The sequence below is a fragment of the Diorhabda carinulata genome, chromosome 8, assembly GCF_026250575.1.
Source record: "Diorhabda carinulata isolate Delta chromosome 8, icDioCari1.1, whole genome shotgun sequence".
NCBI classification, from domain to species: domain Eukaryota; kingdom Metazoa; phylum Arthropoda; class Insecta; order Coleoptera; family Chrysomelidae; genus Diorhabda; species Diorhabda carinulata.
The window spans coordinates 4,266,571-4,289,715 of NC_079467.1; the positions used below are offsets into that span (position 1 = coordinate 4,266,571).

Sequence of the window (23,145 nt, forward strand, 5' to 3'; positions counted from 1 at the left end):
AATATCTTTTTTCTCTTCCTCTATTATTTTTTTCTCTCATTTGCATTACCTTTTTTTTCTTTTATTTGTTAAAGCCTCATTGTTACGCTCGAGGATGGTTCTGAGCCTCAACGACTTCATCGTAGGCGCTGGCGTATTGGTTCCAACAGTGCACAACTCTCTCTACAATGCAACTTGCTTCATATTTTAAGATGTAGAAGTTTTGTACAATTATTTCTGTTCATTAAAAGCAGTTACAAATATCAATACAGTTCACAAAGTTATTTTTCCCCAAAAAGTAGTGATTTACCTACTTTCTGAAATACCGATCCATCCAGGTCGCTTTCGTTGGACATAGATTTGATGTCCACGCTGGTGCTCCCCACGCTATTTCTGCTATACATCAACGATCTACTCGATAAAACTGCAAACCCGACCTATAGCTTCACCGATGATAGCACACTGGTGTCGTTGATAAAATAGCCGCCCCAATAAACTCGGCCAACACCCAAATACGTAGGCAATAACAAATCACCACAGTCAAGACTTAGGATGCTGTATTTAAAAAGAAGGCTGGCACTGCAGCTCATGATTTGGTCCTTTCTGGACATGAAATATCACTTGTTGGATGTTCAGGTTGCGAGCAATAAGTCCTGGCAGAGTCAAGTAGCCGAATTAGCTAAGGCAGCTTCACAATAATTTGAAATCCTTTTTAATACCAAAAAGTTGTATACTCCGCAACAGCTTCTAATCCTCTCCAAGGCCCTGAAGAGACTTATAGGCGTTCCAGAGTTGATCAGAAACTTGGAAAGCTTAGAGTATAGGAGAAAGGTCGCTGTTTTATCGATACTATCGAGCTGTTCAACATAATTTCATCTGGAGCAGTTTTTGCAAAATCTCATGAGCACCGAGTTCGCCTGCGATGCCCAGAACGGAATTTCATCGAGACTCTTTTCTTTGGAGAAGTGGAATCAGCTACCAAGGCACGCCTTTACCGAACACTACATCTTACAGAAGTTCAAAATATCCACAGGCATCTCTACATGGCAGGCACCACTCAAAACACTCGAGACTAATAGAGTTTACTCTCATCTTCTTGCTTTTCGCATGAAAAACATTGAAATGAAACATAATGAGAAAAGCGACGAACAAATTTAGAATTGAAGATATAAGATAAATGACCTAAGAGATAATAATAAGGATAGTGAAGTGGAAGCAGCTAAATTTGTATGGACGTTTCCACAAAATGAAAACAAACGGACTAACAAGAAAAGCGATTGTAGCAGGAAGAAAATACTATTAAGAGAAGAAGTATGTCGAGAAAAAAGTGGATAGATGAAATACAGGAAATGGGAGATAAAAGAGCAATAACCCCAATTGTAATCAAATGACTAGCAGGAGACAGAAAAGAGGACAAACCGAATACTTTTTACGACACCTAAAAAGGTGAAAAAAAGAGAGAAAACGAAGAAGAAGAGTAAATACAATGAAATATGAGTATGCTATTGACTTTAATTAACTAACTAATAAATTCTATATTCACTAGAGTACCATATACACTGCACTGTCTTCTTTATACGTTAAACCACGAATATATAAATTCAATGATCGTAATTTGATTTAAACACTAAGAACGTACCATTGCCTCAAGTAGTTTCAATACTATTCTAATAACATTAACCATTCCAGTGAAAAATCCCTACATATATCTTCCTTAACCTAAGCATTCCTAACTTCTAAACACATACAGACGCACATTCTCCGTATGTATTATTCCAATAATTTATCTAAACAGTATGTTTCCTTCCATTAACACAATCCCGATGGTATCCATCCATTGTGAGAAATTATCGATGCGAGACAATAATCGTTAACCGATAGAATTCCAAGTGTGAAGACATCATTGCTTTATACTAGTCGTAACTCGTACGTGCATTATGTACATTATTTCTAATTATACGTAGTTATTACTATAGACGATTTGCCTGTGTACACACATGGGACAATACCGTACCAGTGGCGTACGTTTCGAAAACCGTATATACCAATGTTGTCACTTTAGTACATACCCATCAACTAAATTAAATAAATTTCTTTCATTTCTTATTTCTTAGACCTTTTGATATGTCACATTATTAAGAATTAAGAAATTAAGAAACGAAACGAAACCAAAATGGTCCTCAAGATATTTAAACTTCAATTCGTGTCATCCTATGTCACAAAAAAGATCAGTGATAATAAGTTTGGCTGACTGTAGACACGATAGTGTTAGAATCGAATTGTTCCAAAAAAAGAGTCTTCTTCTAGATTAATTACCTCAATAATTCAAAAAGTGGTAGAAATATTAATAATGATGATCTTTCATTTCTGGAATATTTGAACTCTTGTTTTAGATAATCAATTACAGGAAGTTCTTTACTGACAGATCAGCGGAAGTAGTTAATTATTCTATCAACACCATACTTTGATTCCAAAGTTGGTTCTATATTATCAAATGTATATGTATACCTCCGTCATATCATAATAATAATAACTTTAAACAAACTAACAAACATTCCTGCCTCAATTAATTAATTTAAAAAATAGTTTAAGAAAACGTACATTTGACACTAACGTTTATCGGATATCAAAAAAATTAAAAATACAGTCTTAAAAACACTTGTAAAAACAGTTACAGGTGGTACATGAAAAAGTATGTTAAGTAGACGCTTCATGCTACATTAATTCTTGTAGTATTGTTAGCGTTCGAAGTAAATTGTCTCGTACGAATTTATTTGTTTTAGACAACGTTGTTGAATGACAAAAAAATGTTTTCGTGTTGTTTATTTGAATAGTTTATCTTTTATGATACTTTCGGCTATCAAATATTCAATCGATTGCTATTCACGTAATTGTGAAAGTTTTTTTCAATAAAGTGAAAATAATGGAGAAGCTCAAGTCGCCAAATTCAAATTATACAAAAAAATACCAGCTGATATTTAAATAATTCCACTAATCAATTGTTTTCGATAAAAATTAAAACCCCATTTTTGCTTTGTTAAAAACATAACCTAAACAATATTATGTATGAATATTATTTGTGATTTTTTTGTTGGTATCTTTTTGGCAACACTGTTTTTGACAGATCACGCGTAAATCGTGCATGTGTCATTGTCAAACTTGTTCAGTTTGGTATATAGTTTAAACATGAATCGACTTACGAACGAACAACGCTTTCAAATTATTTAGTTTTACTATCAGAATTCATGCTCGGTTAAGAGAGTGCATCGCGCACTTCTTTCAGTTTTTGGGCAGTTTGGTCGAGCTACTGAGGAATTATTCGGAAACTTGTGAATAAATTTTGAACTAACACTTAAAAATACGTGAGAACCGAAGAAAATATTGCGGATGTATCCGCCAGTGTTACTGATGACCGTGAAATGTCGAATCGCCGCCGTTCGCAGTAATTGGGCCTCTCTTACTCCACTACGTGGAAAATTTTGCGAAAGAATTTGGATATAAAACCTTATAGGATACGGCTGGTGCAAGAATTGAAACCACATGATCTACCACAACGTCTAACATTTGGTGAATGGGCGTTGGAGGGATATCCATTCCTGGTTGAATGGTGCAAGGAAAATTGCCGCATCTGGAGTGAAGACCAACGAGAAGCATTGCAAGAGCTACCAATGCATCCCGAAAAAGTAGCTGTTTGGTGTGGATTATGGGCTGGTGGCATCATCGGGCCGTACTTCTTCAAAAGCGACGATGGCCGGAACGTTACCGTGAAGGGCAAGAGCTACCGTGTGATAATTAATAATTGTTTTTTACTCAAAATGGAAGGATTGGATAGGCCTAACTGTGGTTTCAACAAGATGATGGCACATACCACACGGCACGCGAAACAATGGCCAAATTGAGAGCCGTTTTCGGTGAACAGTTCATTTCACGTTTGGGACCCGTCAATTGACCGTCTAAATCGTGTGGTTTAACGCATTTGGACTATTTCATGTGGTGCCATGTTAAGGCTACAGGGATAAACCAGCAATGATTGACGCACTGGAAGCCAATTGAAGTATTTATTTGTGAAATACCGGCCGATATGTTGGAGAGACTGTGCCAAAATTGGACCTTGCCCATGGGCTATCTAAAGCGAAACCGCGGCCAACATGACGAATATGTTTTGGAAGCTGATCTCATGAATTTGGAAACGTTTGGAGTGCAGACTTTTTAATGATTCTTTTCAAAGAAGTTTATTAGTAGTTCTTTTACATAATAGCAATAAATAAGCCTCCATTCCAGTTGCCCATTCCGTGGGAAACTTGAAGGAAACATATGGAAATGTAGGAACTCTATTAGGCAACATCAAATATACGGAGCACCAATGGCTTGTGAGTGGCGTTTTCAAAATCGTTCTTATGTGAATGAGATATTAAAGTTCGGGTTAAACACTGAAAATTTTCACCTAAACGACAAAATTTTGTACCTGATATGAAAAACATCCTGCATGAACTGTTGATTGGCCCTAATAAGATTTTGCTACCACCGCTACACATAAAGCTCGGTTTGATGAAGCAATTTGTGACCGATTTATCAACAACAACAATAAAGTACCCGGGTACAAAAACCTTGAGTGCAACATGATTACTTCTCTGAAAACTTGGGGAAAGCATGAAAACATTTTCAAACATTAAATTATACTGATCATTCTAGCGATTCCAATAATGATTTCATCATTTTTTTATGGTTTTTTTTCGAAATCCAATCCTATGCCTCTCAAAAAATCACTGATTATTATCTCGTAGTATCGGCGACTGTATCTTAAAATATCTAGCTGATGGCTAGCAATTACCTGAGCAGTTATCTCAAGGCGAGAAAGCTTCAGGTGCAAACAGGAATTTGGGGAACAATAGGTATTACTGCGGGGAGCTGTATTATCACCAATGCTGGATAATATTTATACAACGGGCACCCCAAAAACGGGGAACACCATCATATGATTCTAATTATGCACAATAGCAATGAAGTGCGTGAGAAACATCACGAAGAGACTCCAAAATACCTCAAACATGGAAGATAGAGGTAAACAGCAAAAAAAGGAAATTCCGTCTTCTGCAAGCAATGCGTTGCATATGACGAAAGGGTTGTCTAAGTTCTGATCTATAGGGTTAAAGAGATCAAATATACCAAATCCGAACGTCTAAAAAACTTAAATAAATATCGCAAATAGTTTCGTTCGCGACTATTTGCGTGGCAGCCCTTGAGAAACTGAAAAATTATACAATGCCGGACATTATTTTTCGTCCCCCTAAAATATTTTATAATATGTATAGCATAAAGTACATATTTCGACAATATGTTAGCAGCCAGTTCTTTATTTACTAAATAACAAAGATTAAATTACCTAATTTATAAAGAAGTATATATTATCTATTGTAAAACACTGATAATTACCATCAATTATAATTAATCAAATAATCATTTACAGGAAACGACGTTTTGGAGCAATCAGACCACATAGTTTTTCGCTTTTTTATTGAAAAATAAAAAATTGTAACATCAATAAATGACCTAGATATACATACCATGATAGTCATCACAATATAAGAAATAAAAACAGGGAATTGCATTAGTTTTATAAAATATAATCGTGAAATGAATTTAAAAGAACAGATCGACATCAAAACAAATTTATCTTAAATCGTGCAAATAGATGTGGGCATAGGGAAAATGTATGTATCTTATCAACATTTCACATTAATATATGCGGTGCAGAAAAAGGTAATACTGAGGAGTGAGCTTGAAATATCTAAGCAAATAAGATATTACATTTGAGAAGCTAACAAGAAAAAACAAGATACTAGGATAGTTCCAAAAGTATCTGGCCTGACCTAGAGATGGCTGTAGTTGTTTCAAAAATACCTCTGTATTAGAACGTTCAATGTTTCAAGTTTGAAGACGCCAGATTTCTTAGTATTTCTTTGGCAGCCATCAATAGTGAAGATTTTCAGTGAGTTTGTAAACATGGAGAAAATTGGTCATCGTTATGTGATTAGGAATTAGCCCGACCAATATAAAACCTGAACTAGATTCTACTCTGGGGAAGACTGTTCCTCCGTTATCAACAGTTAACTATTGGGTAGCATAGTTCAAACAAGCCCATACGACTGCGAAGACCAGCATCGCAGTGGTCGACCAAATAAGGTGACAACGCCAGAAATGTTACAGAAAATCTACAAACTGGTACTGGATGATCGTCTACTGAAAGTATGCGAGCTAGCAAGGTATTTCAAAAAGTGCGGTACATCGCATATTAACTGAAAATTTGGACATGAGGAAGCTGTTGCAGAGGATAGGTGCCGCGGTTGCTCACAATGGAACAAAAACAGCGTCGTGATGATGTTTCCAACGAGTTTCTGGTCGTTTCATAACCATAGATGAAAAGTGTGTCAATCACTTCATACCTGAAATGAAAGAACAACAAAAACAATAGACTGAAAAGGGAGAACCGGCTCCAAAGGAAGCAAAGACGGTTCCATCTGCAGGCAAGTTCATGGCGTCGTTTTTTTAGATTAATTTCCATTGAATATCTTAAAAAAAGGAGAAACTATCAACGGCGAAAATTATGCGAACTCATTCCAACATTTGAGCGAAGTAACCAAGCGAAAATGGCCGCATTTGGCTAAGAAGAAAGTGTTTTTCATCAAGACAATACACCATCTCAAACATTCGTCATTGCAATGGCCAAAATTAATTAATCAAAGTTTAATTTTGTACCACATGCACCTTATTCGCCAGATTTAGCCCTCTCAGATCATTTTCTGTTCCCAGACTTGAAAAAATGACTCGGTGGTCAACGATTTTTAACAATGATTGGTGAAGGTGATGTCAGCAGTTAATGGCTATTTTGAGGAGCTTGACGATTCTTATTACATAAAGGGTATAAGTAAATAAATATGTTTTTTTCCAAAATTATCATGTTTTCTAAATTTAATAGGATAGAACAAAAACGAGTTGAATGTCATGATTATAAAACAAGAATTAGTTAACAACGAACATATAGAAAAATATCAGAAGAAACTGGATTGAAAACGCAACTTCCAAGATGTTCGCTCCGTATTCCGAGTTCCAAAAATTTGGAAGGTTGTTCCAAGTTATTCTAGGTTTGTTCCAAAAAAGAAAAATGGAGGAAAAATGGGGTTTTTGAACTAGTGCCACACGTTTGAGCTATCGCGATTATTATAATTGTTTTAAGTTTGTTCTAAATTGTTCCAACATATTGCTTTCGAAATAAAAATGTTGAAAATTTTATGAAAACTGGTTATATTATTTAACTTGCTGTCACCTAAATTTCGAAAAATTGCCATTATATGAGTAACTCTAACTACTTTCTAGATTTTGGCCTTTGTGAGTCGTTCCAACTCTGTTCCAGAACTTTGAAAGGCAGAAAACGAAACTTTTAGAGAAAAACAGAATAAAAACGATTTATCTACTGATTTTTTGAGACTAGAACACCCTTCAAAATGTGGTGCCAACTTCTTGAAGGGAAAAATAAAGGCGAATAAAGACAACAGTGGCTGATCAAAACAATATAGAATTTTGAATAAAATGTTGTTAGATAATAATTAGAGAAAAAAGTTTTTCACGACCAGAATTACTTAAGCGGTTGGTTGGTAAATATTAGATTTAATTAATAGATTAAATTCTTCATACTGGTTGAAATTTCGTTATAAAAGGACCCTTTGCAAAAACTACGAAAGTTAAAGTTATCTAAATAAACAGGTTCTAGGTGGTTGCACAAACCTGATTTTAATATGAGCAATTATGAGAAAAATTTTGCACCCTTCTTCTATGTACAAGACAGGATTTATATTGCTAGAAAACAGCAATAATAAAAAGTTTAATATTTAATCTGCGACCTCAAAAAATCAACTGAAAGCGTACTTATTTCACAATAAAAATGAAAAGAAATTGGACACCAAATTTATTTGTAGCAAAAAAAAAAAACAACAAATTAATGACCATTTCATGTGAAAATGAACAAAAATATTTTATACAGGCATACTGTTTATACTATCACTACACCAACATTCACAATTACACTGTCTGATGCGAGTATCATCTTCAGAGAGAATGGAAGCATTCAGATCCTGTAATATAAGTACAGTTTAAATAGGGACAAAGGGCCTATTCTTTACAGTATACTCTATAGTTTATTAGTTGAAGAATGAATGTGAAATTTTCCGCCAAAGAAATTTCCGGCTGGAATCGTTTTTCGCGGGAGGAATTTCATTAGTGGAAAAATTCAGTATAAATAGATAGATAAAAGTTAATATATTTAGTTCACCTTCAGTATTTGAACGCGATAAATTGGTTATTGAATCACATAGTGTAATTATGAGTGTTGGTGTAGTGGTAGTGCAAACAGTGTGTTCAGTATGAAAATCACCAACGGTACCAAAATTATTTTAGTACAGTCGAATTCTCTTAAGTTGAGAAAGTTTATAAAAGAAAACTGAACAAATTGGTAATATCTGAAAATTCCGTCCTTATAGAGAATTCCAAAATTTACAAAACTAGGCTCCGTATAAATTAAATTACAACAACCCTCCAAAGAGGCGGAACAATTCTTAAAATATCGAGAGGAAATGGTATATGAATGATACCTTATTTTAAAGTTGGTTTAACTACGTTTTTCATATAAGTGATCTTTCTTTTTAGTTTTGGACAAATCAAATAAAACCTATTCCCACTACCCCACCATGGACCATTGACCTAAGTTCAATACATCCCTTACGAGATGTGACAAACACTCAACACCCAAACAAGAAATCGAAAATGCTTTTAAGGAAATAACAATTAGTGACAACTATGATCTAATTTTATATACGGATGCCTCCAAGAATGGAACAGGAGTAGGCTGCGCAGTTACAACCTTACAATTTTCAATCAAATCATCTCTAATTCCACCAGCTTGCAGCGTTCATATAGGTGAACTATTTAGCATTTTACAAGCCATCAATTTCATCTTCCTTATAAGCAGATTGGAATATGTACAGACTCACTCGCTTCAATTCTCTCACATCACTAAAAATAACAGTTACTATCATCTGGTTGCCTTCCCAAGTTGGAATCGCAGACCAACAAGCAAAAAGTGCTTTAACTCATACCATCACCGACAATATAACTATCCATAAGGACTTAAAATCTCACTTTAAAAGAAAAACTAGAATAAAATGGCAGCAAAACTTGAACACTACCTTACCCTCTATACATCACACTCAACCAAGTGACTTCACAGACGGATAAGAATCGGACACTCAAGACCCACCCATGGTTATCTGATGTTTTTTACCACCAGCTGTAGTTCCAATTTAACAAAATATATATTAAATAAATTCCAGAAATATGCCCCCCAAAGATTGTATTTCAAATTCAGGACCAATTACAAAGACACCCTGAATGACTTAAAAGAAATAGCGTTCGTGCTTCAATTTCTAAGGAATGTGAATCTTTACCATAAAATATAGAACAATTACTAATATAATTGCACCTGTATGTGCGAAAGTGGCCAAGCACGTTAAATATGAATAAAAAAATAAATAAATAAAACCATGAAGATAATTTATGTGTCAAAACACTATAAAAAATTGAATTGTTCAAAAATTATTTTCTTTCTATACGTCAGTTCAATAAATTCAATTCTTTTATTTTGTTAGATTTATTGATGATTCTTTATCATCAAATAGAGTAATTAAGTACAAACAGAATTACCTTTGAATTAATTCATTTCCAATCCAAACTAAAATAAAAGGTATTAAATATACATTTAATTAAATTCAGTGGATAAGAAAGGTATCTAAATAAAATTCTAAATTAATGCATCTAAATGTTCTTGATTTTACGTCTCTTTTTAGAATTTACGTTTTAGAATTTGTTTTTCAAATAATTTTTGAAATAAAGATAAAATTTCTCGTTTCTACTTTTCTCTAAGTCTTTATCAAAATATGATGAGGTAAAACTCACTTCTGCAGATGCCGCTCTTGGACAGTTTCAAAAACATTGTTGACTATTGGTATCAAAATTTTAACAAAATTCCCTCTTTTCAGTGGTGCCAAACAGATCATTTTGTATTCTAGGACTAAATGAGTTTTAATTACAAAATCATGTTTACCTTTGTGCCTAATTACAATAAATAAATATTATTTCAACTCATTACGGTCTATCGATATTTTGGACAAAATAGAAGAAATTTCAGAAATTGGCAACGAAAGCCTCTGCTATTTATCTGGTTAAATATATGGTAATTATACACTTTCACGGTCACCTGGTTTTTTGGCTCTAGAAAATCGAAAAATGGATGGATTTTAATGATCTTGGTATCAAAATGTTCCATTTTACGGCGGATTTATAAAAAAAATAGCAGAAATAGCTGGGATGAAAATTTCTCATAGTTTTACTATTTTAAATCGTAAAAAAAACGGTTTTGCAAAAAATTATGGTAATTATACACTTTCGCGGTCACCTGGTTTTTTGGTTAGGTTAGGTTAGGTTAGGTTGGCTCTAGAAAATCGAAAAATGGATGGATTTTAATGATCTTGGTCTCAAAATGTTCCATTTTACGGCGGATTTCAAAAAAAAATACGAAAATTAAAAAAAATAAATATTTTTTACAGTTTCATGACTTTAAATGCAAAAAAATGACTTTCTACATATAATCCTTCATAGCTGTTTCTGACGTCGTGGAATCAAGTTCGTATATTTTTTTTCGCAATTTACATAAAAAAATGAATATTTTGAAAAAAAAAGTTTTTCTACTATTTAAGGTTTAAAACTATTAAAAACCGCAAATTCAGCCACTACCCCCGTGTTTTTCATAAATTCGTCGTAAAATGGAACATTTTGAGACCAAAATTATAAAATTTATCTATTTTTTCGATTTTTAATGGTCCAAAAACTATTAACATTGAAGAATATCGTACGAAACTATTCATGAAAATTGATTGTTTTTGGATTTTTTTTTAAATTGTTTATTAATTTATGTAGAATACGAAAAAAAAATATAAGAACTTTATCTGATAATGAGATAATTTTTTGTAAAGGATTATTTTGCAAAACCGTTTTTTTTACGATTTAAAATAGTAAAACTATGAGAAATTTTCATTCCAGCTATTTCTACTAATTTTTTTTATAAATCCGCCGTAAAATGGAACATTTTGAGACCAAGATCATTAAAATCCATCCATTTTTCGATTTTCTAGAGCCAAAAAACCAGGTGACCGTGAAAGTGTATAATTACCAAATGTATCTATTTAGTATAGTTATGCGAGGAGCAATCAATATTTCATAAATACGCACGGTACTTATACCAAATCAAGAAATGAAAACATCTAACAAACCGTCAGTCCACGTGGACTCATCATCTCCACTGTTTCCCAATGAAAACATCGAATTGTAAACATAAATGCATTTCTATTGGCCGAAGCCGTTTGTACTCAATTTCTTCGATATATTCCTACCAAAATATCTGCTAAAAAAATTAAAAACGGTGCAACTGATCATCATGAAGATCAGCAGCTTTTACCTAACATTCCACCACAGTCAGTAATCGTTGTGGACAACGCATTCTACCACTCGCGGCAACTCTTCAAGAACCAAAAAGTAGTAGTAACAAAGCTCAAATTTTGAAATTTATCCCTGAAGAAAATATTCCTATTCCTGTCAGCGATCGTAAAAAAGGCCCCACGACAAAGAATTGCTTACTGTTATCAAAGATCTAAAGTTAGAGAAAATTTAAGAAAGTTGTAGTAGGCCGTAGAGCTTTTGAACTTGTTTTTATTATAGTATTTATAAAAATAATAAATTTATAAAATGAGGTATCTACGCCTTTGGTAGATCAATCAAAATTGTCGGCAAGGGTTTTTATATAATTTTTTATAATCTGCATTTGATATTGGAAGAACTACAATAGTTTAAAACTTTTTTCTTGAAAACAAAAAACCGAGTTTGAAGGACACACATTTCTTTTAAGCAACCAAAAAATTATAAAAAAAAATATTTTCAATTTAATAAATAAAATAAAAATAAATTAAGCATTTATTGTATGGTTTTTGACCAATTATATTTACGTTTTTTTTTGTTGACTCCGTACTTTGATGTGTGTAATTTAATTTAATAACTATTAAAATTGAAGTGAGAGAATGGAATTTACTCACTTATTGTCTTGAAAATGAGCTGTTTTGTCTTTCTTTTATGTTTTAAGAATTAGATATACATAACTTTTTCTATTATCCCACCATCGTAAATAATAACTTATTTGAATACATAAATATTTATTTACCGTTCAAAGCTTTATTAACCAATAACATTTAAATTGTAAAGTGTGTTTAAGACACGAGAATTTAGTTATAAACTATATATGTAATATTTTACTCACATTTTTTTCATGTGTCTTTTTCTGACTATCAAAGTATAGGATTCCCGTTGACCAGAAGAAAAATATTTCATTTTCAAACCCATGGGAAAAATCGTCGAAGAACTACTACTAATATCACAAACTAAATATTGCACAAGAATACGATCACTCGAAATTTCTAATCACTACATAAAAAGCCTGGCAAGTTATAGTTGTTAAAAGTCAAATGACATCACACGCACTATATTCAAATTCAATTCCAAACACTCGCACTTAAAATATAGTTAATCCAACAGTTTATCAAGTGCCTACCATTTTGTTAGTTCGATTTACATAGTTTTTTATTCAATTTCGTTATCTCGTCAAAGCACGTGTAATCCAATTGCGCGCAGCAAAAACATAACCTCCTACTTCGACGGGTGCGACAACACTGAAAGTGGATTGAATGGGTCGACGCGAGGAATCACTGACAATTCTATGTTAAGTAAATGATAGAGATGGGCGCAGTTACTGCATTTAATACGATGATTTCCAATTGTAATAAAAACTTTTCAAAAAAACAAAGAATACTTATTATCACTGACACTATAAACTTGTAGTTTATTCATTCATTAAGCATGTTTTTCTATCTTATATATTAAAAAAATTGATGATTTCCATTCCGAGTCCGTCCAGGCGTTCTACCCAACCGATTTGCTTAATTTTTTTTTGCAATGAAAGGTATTGATGCACAGATCAGCCATCAACCATCGGATTTCATCTAATTTTCACCATTCTCATGTTATACTCAAATGCGATTTCCCCCTGTACATTACTTATGGGAGTTTTTCACATACACACGTTCTATCCTCAATATCTCAGGTTCTATTCAAGATAGAGACTTCGTTTTAGTTTAAGAACACTCGCTGAAACACCTACTTTCTTCTGAGTTTTTGAACACTTAAATCGGTTGAGTTGAGAGGAGCTAAGCGCGGATATTCAATGTGGAGTTATGGTTTTTTGTAGGTTTTTGGCAATTTTTCTACATTCAAAGATCTATATCTTAGGTTCTAATATAGCTACAGAGTGCGTTTTGGTTTAAGAACATTCGCTAAAACACCTTCTTTCTTTTGAGTTTTTAAATACTTAAATCGGTTGAGTTGGAGAGGAGCTAGACGCGGACATTCAATGTGGAGTTATGGATTTTTGTAGGTTTTTGGCAATTTTTCTACATTCAAAGATCTATATCTCAGGTTCTAATATAGCTACAGAGTTCGTTTTAGTTTAAGAACACTCGCTGAAACACCTTCTTTCTTTTGAGTTTTTGAACACTTAAATCGGTTGAGTTTGAGAGGAGAACGAAAATGAGGGAAACAATTTTTAGATAACTCGCTTCGTTTTCAAGATATCGAAGATTAAATTCTTGTCTTTAGTTTATATTAATGAATATGTAAAAATAGTGTTAGCGGTAAAGTTTCCCTCGGGCGTCATTTTTGGTACTTTCTATTCGAAACAAATATTTTCATTATATTTTTTCGAAAGTAAACCCTACTTGCAGTATGAAAAAACAAAAAAAAAACATTGAAACGATGATTTATGCCTTAAGTAGAGTGTACAATGTGTTTTGAAAAATATTATATGAGATCAAAAATAATGTGAAGTCATATTTACTTATCTGTTATGTTTATTTTGGGATGAAACAATCAGAAATAGGCGCTATAGAAAATACTAGAAGTTACTCATTCATATCAGAGTTCTTCCTCAAAGTTGGTAAGACTAATTTGATTTTCAATTTATTCAATTCACCGAAAATAGGTACAGGAAAATATTATTTGAATTAGGCTGCAGAAATAAAAAAAATATAAGGAGTAAGATCTTCTATTTTACAATGGAGTTGAGGATCCTGCAAAAAAAATAAAATGGATCAAGTGTAGGGTTATGTTTCAAGGACCCAGGACGGTCTAACAAAACTGTAAAACACATTTAAATACGGTCCCTTGGGCCATGAAGAAGTTTGAAATAAAATACGTCGTACAGTCCATAAGACCGCTCTGGGCTGTAGGGAAAGTTCAGTTTCGAGTCTTTGGACCGCACCGAAGCTCAACGTGGTCAGATAGTCTTTTAGTTCGTAGCAACAGTCATATTTCGTCAGGATGGTAATTTTTTCTTATTGTTGTGTTGAGATATGAACAAAAAAATTATAAATATATATTAAAATAACTTTTCGTCCATTTTCCATCTTTTTTGATTTATGGCGGGTATCAGGCTGATTAGTCAAATTAATCAATTATTGTCAAAAAATGGTTTACAATTTGTAGATAAAAGCTTGTGAACAAAACTAATAAACAAACATAGAAATAACAAAATAAAGACACAAATAAAATGAAATTTAAATACAAAGTTTGCACAAGAAACTTTACAATGAATAACAAAATTACCTTTGAAATGTACATGTGAAAATTTTTATATGTAATGTATACATTGTCAAAATTAAACTAATATATTAATAATAAAACTAACCATACGACAAACCTAAAATAGGTAATAATTTGAATTAAAAATCAATAACAACATTAAAATTACTTCGTATTATTAGAATAAATGTCTTTCATAGATTAGAAGGGACTTTCCAGTAAATATGCCTTCAAAGTCTTGCGAAATTCGAGAAAATATGTTATAAACAGTATTTCAATCGTCAAATGATTGTGCATTTTTTTGCAATGTGAAGTATTGAGCCCATAACTAATTGTGAACGTGGAGTAGTTGGATAAAACTAAAGTTTTATAATATAAAATGTCTAGATGTGTAATGTCGTTCAAAAACAGAAAAAACAAAATTAGGCCTAATTATTTATTAACAAAAAAGTCTCTACTCTCCTTGAACCAAATATTCGATGGTAAAGGTAAATAAGAATATTAATATTTGTTATTTTCACAATTTTCATTTTACATCCAGCCCATTATCGCTTAGGAAAATTTGTAAGTTTAAAAATAATAAGTAAATAAATTAGTTTTAGCAAAATATATATATATAAAGACAGTGATTTCCTTAATTTTTATCAAACCACCTGAACATATAGTTTTTGAAAAAAAGTTTTCAAAATGTTAAACTATTTTTGTATGAACCCATTGACTTTTCTATTGACTAATACTAGATCTCCCTCTTTTTTCGGTATTCAAACTTCGGTACAGGGTATACACCTAATTTTATAGGCCTATAAAATCGATTTACATTATGAGGCACTCTTTGCAATCGTAAGATTCAACTTTAGTTATTCAATTAATAAATCTGTCCACTACCGTACTTTGTTAGATAATTTATAACACACATTAAAATGTACTTTGAATAAAAAACTTTCTAATTAGTAAATTATTAGCTATAATATCACAAAGGTTCGAAAATAATCAATTGTTTTATGAGTAACAAGATGTGATCTGAAAAAAATCACGAGCGTGGTTTTATTAGGTTACGGGTTACGAGTGAGAAATAAAAATCGATTCAGCAAAAACAGGTAACCCCAAATATTTGGCCCTGTAGAGAAGAGAAACAACTCTCGAAACCAAAAAAAACGATACAATTGTTAGTTACTTGTCAAACACCGATTCCGTGAATGGAAATTTCGAGTCCTTAACAATGGATGAAAAATATAGGAGAGCTTTTGAGATTGAAACATTGCTGGATATTGGAATGAGTCAACGGGAGATAGCGAGACGTTTGAATGTTAATCGATCAACAGTACAAAGAACATACCAACCGTTCCGGCTCTCACCAGCGACGGCCCAGTACGGGTGGAAAACGAAAAACAACAGCTCCGATGGATCGTTATCAAACGATTGCTGCATTGCGAGACCGAACGCAAATCGCCAGAATGTTCCAAAGCGGCCTTCAACAAGCTCACGAAGTAGCAGTCAGCACGTCTACTGTTCGACGAAGGTTGGAATAAAGTGATTTGACAGCTTGTCCAGCTAAAGAATCCTTGCTTACTGCAGCTCTCAGAAGACGCAGACTTGATTTTGCTCATAAACACGTGAATTGGACAGTGTACGACTGAAAAAAGGTATTGTTCACGGATGAGTATAGAATGTGCCTGTATGGCAACGACGGCACAAATAAGGTGTACAAAAGAGATGAAGAACGGTACTCGGTTACCACGGGTTGCGTATGGGGGTAGCTCGACGTGACAGAGATCCTAGAAGACTATGTATTACCTTATGCTGGATTTGTTGGTAATTGTTTTCTGCTAATGCAAGATAATGCTCGACCGCACGCGGTAAGAATGGTAACGGAGAGGTTGGTATTGCATAACTGGACTGCCCCGCTCAAAGCCCCGATCTCAATCCTATTGAGCATATTTGGAACCAGCTTAAAAGACGTGTAAGAGGTCGCATACCTGTTTCATCAACACGTGAATAGCTCCGATTGGCTCTGATTGAGGAATGGCCTCATTTTCCTCAAGCAAACATTCAGAATGTCTTGTCCCCTCGCATGAGAATTGTCATCCAGTATCAAGGTGAAAAATAAACCCGGTCACTTTTTGTGTGTGCTTTGTTCAATTATTATAGTGTCAACTGAAAGTGTTGTTTCTTAAATTTATAAATTCTTGAATTGTTGTTTATATTATAATTGTAACCCGTATAATATGCTAAAAGCATTATTGAATAAATAAATCATACATTTATTACAACAAAACTAAACTACAATTTGGATAAGTTCGTAAATTTTTGGGGTGGCCCGTTTTCGTTGACGCGCAGTGTATATAATGAATTATCGCGTTTAGCAGAATGTGTTTCTTCATTTCAGCGCGTTCAGAAGCGTTAAAAATCGATTTGGTTCCCTTATTTCTGAACTGAATTGATTTATTGAGATTTTAAAACGTTTTCTGACTTTTGAAAAACTTTTAAAAGTAATTACCATAGCAATACACATTATAATGCATTCTACTCCTATTCGTTGCTATATTTCTCTGCTTTCGTATCAGACATTTCCACAATTTTTATACTGTTTGCTATTGTTCTAATTGGGCATTCTTTTGCCTCATATAAAGTAAGAAAAATCTGTACTATTCTTAGATAAACATTTTCAATTTCTTCGGTGAGATTTAAGCTCAATGGTAGTTCATGAAGTGCTTTTGCAGCGGATTTTCCCCGTGCTATTTTTGTCTCTATATCTCTTACACACGTACCATTGATTATTTTATTTTCCTCTCTCTGCCAATCGCAAACTACAGATATTAGACATGATTTTATAATCTAGCGTCGGTTGAATATGTAGCTATTGGAGTGGATTGCTTATACACACGTCGTAACTATGATGAATTCGTAGTTTTAATATGAATTAGATAACTTTGTACGAATCCAAGCGTCAATTAAAAAAACTTCGCTTTTCAACGTTCGTAACTGTTTCAGGTATCTCCTCATCTCTACTAATGCGTAAGGGATACAATAAAGAAGACTGCGTAGGATTCCCCTTTGCGGAATTACGGACAAATGGGCTTCTCTACGTTTTTATGGTGGAATTTAAAGGGGCTATTCCTACGTCGCACGTGGATACTCGAAAGATTAATGAAAATTAATTTTAATTAAGGTACCTACATTATAACTCATAATTTTGAGATGTTCTCGAAACTTTTCTTGTTCAATTGCTCATCAAAATGATTTATTTAATGAGGATACCATCACGAATATTGCAGAAATGTCTTCCAAAAGTGCTATTTTAGTTTATCAATTTTATGTACAGGGAAAAATTATTAGGAATGATATTGAAGGTAGAACTTCAAAAAGCTAATCTACATGCTTTACATATCTAGAGTTGACATTATAGAATGATGTTCTTATTGTAATTATAAATACTTCTGGTATTTATGTTGTGGTATGGTTTAGAGAACTTTAATTGTATCATATTCTTTTATTACGATTACATAACTTTTGTCTAACTTTCTTCTCTACATACAAAGTATTCTGCTGTACTCGATGTATCATTCCACTTAAAAATATAGGTTTATGAACGCTACCACACTTGCTATAGTTAATCAAAATCTGTAGGGCGTTGGAAATGTATTTTTTATCCACTTCCTCGATCTTTTCTTGTCCTGTGCAAGTATCATCATTTGATTTATTGTCTGTTGCTTTTGCTTTCCTATATCTGCTATTTGCACGTTCCATGTTTTTCTTGGTCTTCCTCTCCTTCTTCTTCCTATAGTTCTTGCTTTCCATGATCGTTTTGTTAATTTATCTTGTTCCATACCTGTTAAATGTTGAAACCAGTTCAAGATTCTTTTTATTTTCTCCTTGATTGTTTTTTGTTGCAAGTTGTTTTTTACAATTTTATTCCTTATTCTGTCCATTAATTTTTTTCCGTATGCCAGTGTTGGAACTGGTATTGTATTGTATATGCTCAGTTTTACTTTTTTTTTTGATATATCTCCGTTTCATTGAACACTGTTTTATCAAAGTATATACTCGTATTTGTTTCTTTTTTTGTTCTGTTTGTAGCCTCCGCTTCTATTTTGCGTTTTTCTATGCTGACTTCCATTTGCAGTTTTTTCTCTTTTATATCGTCTGCAGATAGTAAGCCTTCTAAGATTATTGGAATCATGTTCATGTAACTTATGTTCGTTCGTAGGGGTCTTGTCAATAATAGGCTCAGAGTGTCCCCTTATTTTATTCCTTTCTCTTTCTTTATTCATTTCTCTTAACAAACATCGCAAAAACTAGGTAGGTCAACGAACAGTTTTCCAACAATTTCTTCACATAATAAAAAGCTAAAATGTTGGGCAATAATGTTGTTCCCAATTTTATGTTTGCTCCTGTTTATATTGAGCTGCTACCAAGGAACCAAACGATAAATTCTGATTTTTACTGTCAAGAATAATTAATGAAATTGGATGAAGCAATCAAAGACAAACGGCCAGAATTGTCAAATAGGAAAGGTTTATAATGAGGCCTCACACATGTTTGGCAACTCGTGGAAAACTATTGGAGATTGGTTGGGAAGTGATGCCACATACAGCCCTGATCTTGCACCATCTTATTACCATTTCTTTCGAATTTTACAGAGTTCTTTGAATGGTCAAACTTTCACAAATGACGATGACCTTCAATCGCACCTAGTTCAGGTTTTTGCTGATAGGAACCAGAAATTTTATGAGCGCGGAATTATGAAACTGAAAGAGAGGTGGCAAAAGGTCATTCAGCAAAATGGGAAATGTATAATTGATCATAAACTTTAGGGATAGGGATAGAGAGTCGCCTTGTCTTAATCCTGGTTGTGTTTTTAAAGGTTCACTTTTTATAGTAAAAATATTTGCTTATGCTATACATTATTTTTTAATATTTTTCATTCATTGGTCACCAATGTTATAAAGTGTTGATAATAGCTAGATCATTATTACAAACCTACAAGCACATTAGCTTCAGTATATATGTGAATAGGGGGTAAATCAGGCAAACAGGAAAATAACAGTTAATGGGTTTTAAAGTATACTGGACACGGTAATTGTTGGAATATTGCCAATGCTCTACACTATAATTATTGTGCAGTGAATTTTTAAAGGCAATTATGTATTCGGATGTATACGTATAAAATTCATTTTAGCTTATACTTTTACGACAAATGGAAACAAATAATATATTCGAGCTATTTAATTGAATCAAAAATGTTTATTATGGAAATTGAATGGTTAGGTTTTCCTTCATTTTCTTCTTCGATAGTGTTTTACCCAAAATGAATAGCAGGGTTCGAACGCTTCATTATATTTATTATGTACAGTTAAAAGTGATACATCAAATTAAAGAAGAACTCCTAATTTGGTCAGCGATAATTGTACCGCAAGTGGTAAAGCTGCTGCTAGGAAACCAAAAGATTGTTGCGTTTAATATTTTACGACAATGGAATTTGCCATTATATGTACGTTCCGTATCAAGTACGGTAGTTGTAAAAAAAAGGATCATAAGTTTGAAAAGAAACCTAAAGGAGGACCAAGCGTTTGTGAAGAGATCCTCGAACCAGTGCGAAAGTCGTTCGAGTATAAACCAAGGAAATTGGAGGCTCTTACAACTAAATTCTTATCGTTTGAAATTGTTAAAGACCAGAAAAGCTGCAGGTTATGATTAAATGTACCTAAACAATTTATTTTACCGCAAAGGGCCAAATATCAAGGCTCGATTTCGCTTTTACGGTCTTCCAATATGTCGCCAGATAATTTCTACCTTTGGGGTTTTATGAAGAATCTTGTGTGGGTGCCTCCAGTATCGACTGATTTTTCCAAATTAATAAAGAGAATTGAAGCAGTTATTGAAATTAGAAAGACATTGGTAGCATGTTAAAGCGTGTCGTGTAATGAGTGAAGCTCGGATTAAACACTTGAAGGCTTTCATTATAAAGTGTTGAAACATCGCTATTCATTTCGAAACACCTAGTATTAAACGTCAATGTAGTCAATACTGGTATCGTGATTTGTAGAAGACCATAGAATCCAGATTTGTTGTATCTTAGCTATCACACTACACAACAGAGATTATGCTCTGTTTTTTCACCACTAGACTAGCGCAAAAAGTTTATCGTTGGTCCGGCGGCTAGACTGATTCAACGTTCTGATGGTTTGAGAAGCTATTGTTTATATGGATGGATTTTGAGGTATCGTGTACACTGCGACCCAAGACATCTATTGTGTCCCCCTTTCTTGCTACGATACTGGAGGCTCAGAGTTTACAGCTAATCCGTTAATCCCACTCCTTTTAAAAACTCTAGAATGTGGAATGGTTTTAATTACCAGAGATCTTCGTCATCTATTTCCAGGTGTAGTGCTCTGGAGAATCTGGATAGAGGTTTTGTCCTCTGTGCAGCAAAATCTACACGCCACATTATCTGCTAAGTCTAACGTCTTCAGATGTTTGTTGAGGCGACAGTGCCCCGATAGGACTCCTGTTAGTCTTCGTAGATTGTTCTTACTTAGGTTGTCCCCATAATTGGTTTTATTCCTATCTGTCCCGGAATCCATTGTAGGGTAACTCTCTCTCTCTCTCTCTCTCTCTCTCTCTCGTTCTCATTAAATTTTTCTATGTAATCCTAAAAGAGTTTGGGTTTTATGATATTGGAACTTAGAGCTCTAATAGCTGCTTGGTGCGCTGCCCAGACTTTCAGAGTGTTTGGTTCTCGGCCTGTTCTTGCCTAAATGACGTTCATATTATTGTTAAACATCTGAAAGGTAATTATTGTACAATTAAGAATTTATATAAATATGAAACACAATCCGTATAATTGAATAAAGCGCAAAGTGTGAACTATGAGTCAGAGAACATGAAAGAGTATATATATAGATAGTTATAAGGTTATAAAAGATATAGTAGATGGTTATGTAGAAGTATATAGTTGTACGTAGTCGAATAAAGTGGTATTCAGAAGTGTATATACAATTATATATAGAAGTAATGTATGTATAAATTGTATTTGGTGTAATTATAAGCCTAGTGATCCATAAGATTTCGTTCATTTTCCACCTTGTATTCCCGATTGAGGTAAGTCTTTATTTACATCAATCACAGGAGTCAACAATAGATATTAGCGTTATCCATATGGTGACCCTGCAAAGCTAATTATTGAATTTATTGGCTCCGGGAACAAGCGAATATGGATGAAAAAGCAACAAAACAAGAACTCATAGAGACTGGGACAGTTAACAACAATTTTGTGGTACAAGAAGAAGCAGTTGATATACAGCATTCAGCTATTCTGTATGTCATGACAATAGTAGTAGTGTCGAAATACCTACACTAATTTTTGACGTTGATAATTTGTTTTGGAATCTCTTGTATGATTTCTATATTGTTTTTGCTGGCACAGTCTTAAAGTTGTTTGCCGTATGTCCATACATATCTTAATACCTGATTTTATATCATCTTTTTATCTCTATTTGATAATTCAGAGTTTCTACCATTATAATTTTCTATATTTGATATTAGGAAATGAAAAGTGAAAAATACTCAATGTGAAATGATACATCGAGTTCAACAGTGTACTTTGTATGTAAGAATTAATTGGACAATGAAGCTAAAATCAAGTGGCAACACGTTAAAGTGTGAACTAAACTAACGGTCAAAAGTTTTTGTAGTTATTTGTTTACATTTTGTCGGTGAATGCAGCAAGTTAAAACTTGCAAGTACCAGCTCGTTTATTAATAATGATCTAACTGTGGATTATTTCCTCGATGTTTATGATTGAAGTTCAGTCCTAATTAGTCCTGAATTTTATAGTATGAAATCTGGAGACATTATTAAACTTTTCACAAATTTGCATTTCTAGGATATTCAGCTGGAAAAAGGCTAACCGATATGATTCATTTCAAAAGAAACTTTTTATATAATCATAATTACATACAAATGTAAATATTTATGTTTTGCAACAAGGATTGTACGCAGGATCGCTTTGGTATAATGGCTCGGAATAATGTGTATATAAATACAAATTACTGTTATCTCCCTTTCCTTGGTGACATTTCAGAACAGAACAGCAGCTCTGGTCGCGATTATAACAGTCCAGATACGAAACGCGGGGCATTATATGGGTAGATAAGAAAAAATGTAAAATTTGAGAATATTAACACATTCACTTTCCTAAATTATTAGGTAGGGATTCCAAGAATAACCCGGAAAGGACTTTTAGTTCACCAGTGGAAAGGTGTCGTCTATTATTTTGATTTCCAAGAAAATAACATCATTTTTGAATGCCAAGTATATATTTATCATGATGTCATATTCCCATAAATAATTAATGAAATTACACCTTTTACTGGCGAG

At 33.3% G+C, this 23,145-nt stretch overlaps 1 protein-coding gene across 3 annotated transcripts in view; it reads right to left on the minus strand.

Moving 5' to 3' along the window:
• Positions 1-23,145, minus strand: part of LOC130897384 (rap1 GTPase-activating protein 1) — an 848,316-nt gene that overhangs the window by 463,294 nt on the left and 361,877 nt on the right. The window contains exon 1 of one of the 3 annotated variants that reach the window (XM_057806215.1): positions 12,395-12,805. The exons of the other annotated variants lie outside the window; for them this stretch is intronic. Coding sequence (XP_057662198.1) covers positions 12,395-12,477 — 83 coding nt within the window. The 5' untranslated portion in view covers positions 12,478-12,805. Of the gene's footprint in view, positions 1-12,394; positions 12,806-23,145 lie in introns of those variants that run through there. 3 annotated transcript variants of the gene reach the window in all.